This window comes from Cryptomeria japonica, chromosome 7 (assembly GCF_030272615.1).
Source record: "Cryptomeria japonica chromosome 7, Sugi_1.0, whole genome shotgun sequence".
NCBI classification, from domain to species: Eukaryota; Viridiplantae; Streptophyta; class Pinopsida; order Cupressales; family Cupressaceae; genus Cryptomeria; species Cryptomeria japonica.
In genome coordinates, this window is record NC_081411.1 from 652,971,862 (window position 1) to 652,980,610 (window position 8,749).

Consider the following 8,749-nt stretch of genomic DNA (forward strand, 5'->3'; position numbering starts at 1 on the left):
AATATGTATGGACTGGATAAAACTTCAAGCATACAAAGATACGTTCATTACATAGATCTAATTTTGGTTTCTTTTCTGAAATAAGCATATTGAGATCCCTTTGGATTTTTTGTCTTTTATTTTTCAGGTTTGCTGCAGCTCTTGTAGATGAACCTGTTTGGGTGATGAATGTTGTTCCGACTGATGGCCCAGATACACTACCTGTAATATTTGATAGAGGCCTTGTTGGGGTTTATCATGATTGGTGTGAATCCTTCAATACTTATCCACGAACATATGATCTTTTGCATGCAGATCATCTTTTTAGTAATTTGGCTTTTAAGTAAGTCATCTTCCTTTCTCATTGTGCCATTAATTTACAATAGAGAGAACAAACCCTCATAAAAATTAGTGAAGAAAATTGAGGGCAAAATTTTCCATGATTTATACAAGGCAAAGGCAGTTGCTACATGCACTCATTATTAAAATTACTTATGAGAATATCTATTATCCTTGATGATGGTTGTATTATTGCAGGTGTAATATGGTGGATATAATTATAGAAATGGATAGAATATTGAGGCCACAAGGATGGGTTATAATTCATGACACATTACCAACAGTGGAGAAGTTATTGCCAGTAATGCGCTCTCTGAAATGGCGAACATATACTAAAATCACAGAGGAAAATAAGAAGCTTATTGTAGCCCAAAAAGATCAATGGCGTCCTGAGAAAGGCCCTCATGTCCTCTTATAATTCTCGAAGAAGGCCATCCACATTCTTTCATATATCCTCATTGATTTACAATGTAATATAAGATGCATGCTGCTAAAATAATAGAATTCAGTTCATAATTGTGGAATAGTATGACAAGATTGTATGCAATGGATGATGCAGCGAACATGAGAACATGGGGCCTCTGATGCACATAATGCCAGATTCTATGGTTAGAAAATCTAGGTGGACGATCATGCATTGTAAGAGATGCAAATCACACCACTATCTAAGCTATTTTGTTAAAATTCATCCACAGACTATGTCAGTCTTGGGCATCCATACAACCCATTGGGCCATTGGCTTCCGCCATCTCCATATGTAAAACTATCTTCAACTCTTAAAAAATTGAGTAGAGTATTTTTTAATGGTTCATAGACTGAAAATATCCACCCATTGCCACTCAAAAATTTTGCACTACATAAGCGTGCTGATTTGAGATGTATTTGTGATCTATTCCAGAATTTATTTGGGTCAATTGTAGATCTCTATAATGTGAAATATGAGCAATTATGTTAGCTTACCTGTTATTGGACATAGTTTAATGCATTTGAGCATTACTGAAATTCCCAAGTATAGTGCATTACGTTCTTTTATAGAGCATGCCCATTGTTTTAGAAGTTAGATTCTCTAGAAAATTTGAATTCGAGACGCCACTAATTTGTATATAACTTGCTGCTTAATGCTATTAAGAAGTAATGTGATTATATACTTGGCTAAATTAACTAAAAAAGAATATCATGTTCACTTGTGAAAAGACACCTGAAATTACTGGTTTTCCTTCTAAGGTACCAAACAAAATTTGATAAAGAGTCGAAACTCATCATTATAACTTTTAATCCATTCTGAAATAAACATGTCTGTTCCAATTAATTGGTTATTGTTACTCAGTCCAATTGAGGGAAATATAACACACTAGAAAGTTGTTGGGGAATGCATTGAGTTATATGCTTGTAAGGTGCTAAGTTTAAGTTACCCTCGTTATTTTTGAAGGCACGATGGAATTTTTTGGATAAAGGCCTCAGTCTTGTTTCTAGGAACCACTAGGTTTCTAGTCTAGGACTTCACACTACCCTGCTATCGATCTCCTAGTTTAGGATACTAGTTTAAGTTTCTCAACCTTCGTGGAATGCCTGAAATGAATGATAATCGGTTGTGATTGTAAGTTTTCTCATGTCACCATGAGTTGCTTTCATGTATTGTTTTTAACTGATTAGTTTTCACCAGTGTTCCACGGCCGTTGGGGACGGGATGGGGGACGCGGGGACGGGATTCGGGAACGGGGGACAAAGTTTTGGGGATGGGTTTCGGGGACGGGGGACTTGGGCATGGAGGGGGAAACGCGTTTCTGTGGAACACTGGTTTGCACTTTCGAAAAATTCACAATTTTATTTTTTTATTCATTTCTGATTTTAAGTCTTCCCATGTCATCATGAGTTGCTTTCATATATTCTATATGCAAACAAAATCGTTTTTCACTTATTAGTTTTTAGTCTCAAAAAAACTCACAGTTTATTTTATTATTCATTTCTGATTATAAGTTTCCCCATTCACCATGAGTTGCTTTCTGATATATGAATATCAAAAATAAAATCAGTCATTACAAATACTATCAAACGACTTTTTCATTTCAATAAACATTCTAAACATGATATTTGCATTATTGCTAAAAGATCAAGTTGAATAAAAAATAAAATATGCCTGTAAATTTTGTTGTGTAAATTTGTTGACCCCAATTGTTTGAATGGTAAAGTTTGTTAGTAATAGATTATTAGTGCCCAAAATAGTTTGGAGAGAGATGCTTAAATTTGCTTTTCCCAATCAACTTTGTTATATGTTGATGGTGCTTCCAAGAGCAACTTGGGTACACCCAAGATTAGATATATTTGTAGGAGCGGTCAAGGGAACTCTTTGTTTTGGTTTTCTTATGGTTTGAGCCTCTTTTGTAAAATCCTGTCAAAGCTTGAGGAATAGTTGAAATTGATTTATTATTTGAAACCTTGAGTTTATAATAATTGAATTTGAGTTAAAATTATTTATCTTATAATCAAATTGAGGACAATCTCGCTTGGGGAAAGGTGGTACATTCAGTAAAAGACGAGTATGTTAGATGACTTTAATGACCATTGAGATTAAGCTCAAATGTGACCATGCTTCTCAATATAATCTAGGCCCCATTGGAGAAAACACCTTTTATGATGATCACTTGGCTTCTGTATCTATCCCTTTTTGTTGAACTTGGATCTTGAAATGCATAATAAAACTGAAATTATAGTTCTAGCGGGCAAGCTAAAAATTACACATTCCTTGGGTATTACTAAGCTTATAATTGAAGACAATTTATAGGTGATTATAGGGGATATGTTGAAAGCCACATGTGAGGATGGGATCTTAAATTTTATCTTAGAGGCTAGCTATTAATTATCTTTTTTCTAGTGCTAAAGGGATCAATGCTTGCCCAAAATAACAAGTGGACATAATAGTCTAGAAGTGATTTAACCAAGCATAGTCTACAAGGTGACAACTAATTTGGGTAAACTTGGGTCATCTCTTCCATATAATAAATGGATGCACTAGTTTGTATGGAAACATAAATTTATCCAAACATAGTCTACATTTAGTTCGGTTAAGCTTGGTTCTTCTCTCCCATATAACAAGTGGATACGATAGGTGATCTTGATTGTAGGTGGTTTGGGAGACAATAAATCTTAGTAAAAGATGGGTTTATAGATTATTGCATAGAAATAGAAAATATGCAATAACTCAATAAACAATTGAGAGTAGAAGTATTTAACAAATATGCGCTACTTTTATTTGAGCAAAAATGAATAGGGTATAATGGATGTCACATATAGCAAGGCTAGGAATATGGATCTTTATCACTAGAAAGGGGTGAAAACATCAATTTGGCTTGCCTTTGACTATTCAATAATTTGCCATTCCTTTTGAAGGATCAAATGCATACATATATAATATGGTAATAAACATGTTGAGAAGTTGAAATGGTTCATGTCCCAAGTCTCTTGACCTTCAAGTACTTGGCAACTCAACTGCCTTGATGATTAACATTCAAATCTCACAATTGAAGTTGTTTGTTAAATATGTCACATGTGAAGGTTTGTTGATTGTCATGTTTGTTAAGTGGCACACAACAATATTTTGTCACACTTGAAGGTGTGTGGCAACATAATGTGATGATGTGTGTGAGGTCATGGACATTGGTGCACAATAAAACATTGACTTGTGGGTAGGACATACATGTTGAATCTTGTGCAATAGTGTGAAGTGTTGTTGACTCATGGAGGCTAATGCAAAAGGCTATCAAGGCACACACACAAAGCCCCTTGAAGCTTGCACACAATCCTTGATCCTCTGTTGATAAGTGATGGACCCCATTGCATCTTTACTGAGTTATGAAAACTCAAACTTGAGTTGTTGAAGATTGTACTACTTTGCTTTATCTACATACTACCTTGCCTTGGCCACTTTGAACAAATGATGTGAACTTGGTAAATAAACGTGGTTGTTTCTATGATCTCATTTTGTGTGATTGTGTGCAAGCATTTATTATCCACACTTGAAGGATGTTGAGTTGACATTGGTTCAAGAAGATAAGGAAAGTAGGATTGAAGGAGTTCGACATTGAATACTTGATGCAAACCTAGATATAACAAAAGTTCAAGCAAAAGTATTTTCACTAGCTATGTATTTATGTGCAAATTGCTCACATAGAATGTGCTAACCATGCAAATACTATCATTTTTTGTATATCAACATAATTTGTGGCATACACCTTTATTTAAATCTCTAGATTATACTTTTAGGAAATTGCCATATAAACTATGACAATGCTTACACTTACCTACGCATTCACCATCACACATGTATATATTCAATCTGACTTCGAGAAAGGTGTCACAATAAACAAGCTAGCCTAATCCCTACTATCGCATCCAATTGGACATGTGCACTTTTTCCCATTGTTTCACTAATGTGCCATGCCATGCCAACCCTTTATGTACCTTGTACCATAGTGCACCCCCCCTAAACCATAGTAAGAAATTTGATAAAACTTGTATACACACTCTACAATTAGAATCAATAATCTTTGAACATCCAAAACCTACCATATTATTTATTTTCTTTTTACAAGTGGTGTGCCAAATGGGTCCCTTGTATACTTGGAACCCATTGGTATGCAATTGACTACCATAAGCATTAATGTGCAATGCACAACCACCTATATCTTTATATGTCTATGTCCTTTGATATGTCTTGTATCACAAATTTATGATAAGTTTTGTCAAAAATGGAGAATATGTTGAACTACAAATCTACTACTTGATTTTTTTTGAAATCAAGTTGAATTATTGAAATAAAATGCATTATTGAAATCAAATAGATAGTATATATGTTGGTCACCTAGATCATATTTCTACTATGTAGATGGTGACTAGGCGATGTGTGACCTCCTAAAGTATAGTTTTAAGTTGAATTCCATTGGTTATGCCTTTCAAGAAAGTTCCATCTAGTGTCTCTAACCTTACTGCTACATTTGTTATCATATCCTAAATAATAAAAGGTCACAACCACTTCACTTTCAAATTCCTAGGGTGCCTTTGGAACTCACTACCACATAAGAGCACCATCTTTCTAATCTCACCATATCTTCTACCTTCATTTTTCTATGCATTGGATCCATTGCACAAGAATTATTTTCTCATCTTGGTACTCAATCTCAAAAATATGTATGCATAATAACTTGTCATCTCTCATTCATATCACCTACACCTACATGCACATACTAGTTATAAAATTGTTTATAAGTATGTGTGTTTCTTTTCCATACACCAACTAAATAGTGTGTCCCCAATTGAATTTGTGGATGTCATTTTGTAAGCCTATAACACTATTGGCACACATTCATTATAATCCTTCATATCAATATCATAAATTTTACATATATTCCCAAGGATCTTATTGAAAGATTCTATTATACCTTTGGCATATAGATGGTATGATGTACTTTTGTCACACAATAAAAATTGAACAATCTTGGTAATGGAATATAAACCCTAATCGGACAACCAAAATTGTTGGTTATGTTTTGAAAGATGAAATGTACATATATTTGTGTATGGTTCTTGGTAGACAACTTCATCTCGACGGGTAAACTAATTAGTGATTGTGGTAATGAAATACTCTCCATCATTGCACATTAGAGGGTAGATTGGCCCCACAAAATCAATTTCCCATGTTTCGAAAGGTTCTTGAGTTAAGATCGACATGAAACACTAGGTTTCTCAACCCTATAACATGTATCACTACATGGCCATGTATATCATTTTGATCAGTTGCTGACAAAGATTCGCTTGCTAAATTTTTGTGTTGGTAAGCGACCTTGATATTGCTTGTGTGCTTTTACTTATGGCATGTAATGTCAACTTATTTAATAGCTTATGAAATAGGGACATTAAACTTACAAAGATCAATTGCAAGAGATTTATTTCCTTGATGATCTTGATTATATGCTGATATTACTTTGCAAATGATATTAATTATGAAATATAACTGATATTGTTGCTATCTCTGTATTAATTATAAAATATATGCACAATTATTTGGTCTATTGAATAATAAGATTACTTGCTATCTCAAATTTGAAAATGAGAAAATATGCAGAGGAATCTTGAATGCCTCACTAGATTTACTGATGTAAATCCCCTCCTAATATCTCGATGTGAATCCACAATATTTGATGATGGCTGTCTGATTGGGTTCCTTAAATGCATACAAATATTGATTTGGAAGTCTTCTGCTCTTTATGTGACTTGATTTACCTACAGATGCGAGCTGGTCCTTGTTCTTCATGATGTGCTCATGTAAACTATGCAATGATCCTCTTTGTGAAGATGGCTATAAAGCTATATGGGCTGTGATGTCTGATGTACCAATATGAATGTGCATGATGTAAATGTTGATAACACTTTGCAGTGATATGTTGATGTTCCTGATATAAAATTATGTACTTAGCAACAATGAATAAAGGTGCTGTTCCTGATAGAGATATTGTTCCTTATGCAACCGATGTGTGCCAAAGGCAATTGCTCAAACTGAGTGATCCGGATTGGATAAGAAACTTCTTCCATCCCTTCTTATTGAAAGCCTATCCCTATATATTCATCGGTTTCTCCTTTGAAAGGATGCAATTGTCTGTCCGTATTGGTTGTGAGTGAAAAGTGAGTGAACATATTAATCACTACAGTGGATTGCTGCATGAATGTTTGCTTCTATTTAACAACACTGTTTGGGCCTTGTCTATGTTAATGATTCATTTTCATGAAGACACTGTTTTATAGTATAAACTATAAACAATGTAATCATTGGTCCAACTGAATGGTAACGCTGTATCATAAGTGTTGTCTTTTATCATTCAACAAATCTACATTATATTATGCTTCTACTAACTGCTGATCGTTGTCCCTTAAAGAATTATAAATCGTTATAATTATGTCGTTTTATTGTCCAATGTCTCTTGAATCGTTGATTTGTTAGTTTCTTGTAAGCATTACCATCTTGGACTATTGTTTATTGTGATGATCGCTGTCTCTGGATAGTTTCTTGGGGACATCACTTGGCATTTATGCAACACTGCAACATGTTCATGCTCTACAATGCACAACTTTTTATTTCTATTGTGTGAATGAATGAATGATTTTAATAATGTTCATGAGGCCCAAGTAGTCTATGGGAATCAAGGAACAACACAAAAACTTCTTAGCAATAGGGCACCGTATCCTTAAGCAGTTGTAACTTCCTTTCTAGATCTGTTCTTCGTAAGTGGATCTTGATCAACAATTTTTTTGTTTTTTCCAACCTTGCATCTTCAAATAATGTGCTTACATTGTTAGTTTTCAAGATGACCTCATAGCTTATGCAGATGTAACTATAAGTTGAGGATTCCATGACAAAATTTCATTCCATCTCTGTCACTCCTACATTGCAAAATAGACAATCTTTTTTCCCACTCCTCTTTAGGTATCATCCATCTACCTGTTTCACATCTCAAGTGATGAGAACTTGTCTATAGTTGGGCTATCAAAATTTTTGCTTTCCATTTAATATTGGCCCCTATGTAAGTTTTAAACTTATGATCTCCCATGGGGTTAAACTCTTTGATATAGTATTCTTCTTTTCGCTCATTTTTTTCTTTTTTTATGTCATTTCTAAATTTTCCCCTCACAAACTTTTTTATTTCCTTATTGGAGATTGGACATTCCTTCATGTTAATGTCCCATTTCTTCATCCATTTGTCATTTTGTTTCATCTATGTTTAAATCCTTCTAGTTAGCTCTTCCTCCATCATCATCTTAGGCCAATGTTGTGTTTACATATTTTGAGTCTTCTTTAGATAACTCACTAATCGAATAATTGTTGATGCTTCCAAAGGCAAGGTGCTTTTTTCTGCTAATAAGATCTCATACCGGACAACAGTTTTAATGTTGAGGCTGCTTGTTAGATGTTTTTTAATTCTTTCTACTTGTCTCCATTTCTGATTTGGCATGCTACTACCCCATATTGCACACCCGTAGAGAATCACTGGGGTGACCAACAAACCAAAAAGCATTTTATTGGTTCTCAAATCCCATAGTTTTGCATTCCTACACTTATTTTGTAGAGAATATAAAGCTTTCCAACCCCCTTGGATTCTTTTTACTCTACAAGTTTCTCAATTAAGCTTGTTGTGGAAATCAAGCCCAAGATACTTGTACTCATTCACAACCTCCACGGGATTTCCTTAAAAAAAAAATTGAATTTGCTTCATTTTATTTCTCTATAAAGAGAAGATCATCACTTTGGTTTTGCAAGTGTTCACTCGCATCCCAACTTCTTGACAAAAGGTTTCGAGTGCCTTCAAGTGTTCCTTAGACCATGAGTAGTCTTAGCAATTAGGATGAGATCATCAACATACAACAATAACTTTATTACATATTT

At 34.2% G+C, this 8,749-nt stretch overlaps 1 protein-coding gene across 8 annotated transcripts in view; it reads left to right on the plus strand.

Moving 5' to 3' along the window:
* Positions 1 to 1,277, plus strand: part of LOC131071210 (probable methyltransferase PMT23) — a 220,136-nt gene extending 218,859 nt beyond the window's left edge. For 7 of the 8 annotated variants that reach the window (XM_059207664.1, XM_059207662.1, XM_059207660.1 and 4 more), the window contains 2 exons: positions 128 to 322; positions 517 to 1,277. In XM_059207664.1, the coding sequence (XP_059063647.1) occupies positions 128 to 322; positions 517 to 736 (415 nt within the window). In that variant the 3' untranslated portion in view covers positions 737 to 1,277. Of the gene's footprint in view, positions 1 to 127; positions 323 to 516 lie in introns of those variants that run through there. The other variant, XM_059207665.1, reaches the window with a different exon arrangement.
* Positions 1,278 to 8,749: the final 7,472 nt, after the last annotated feature.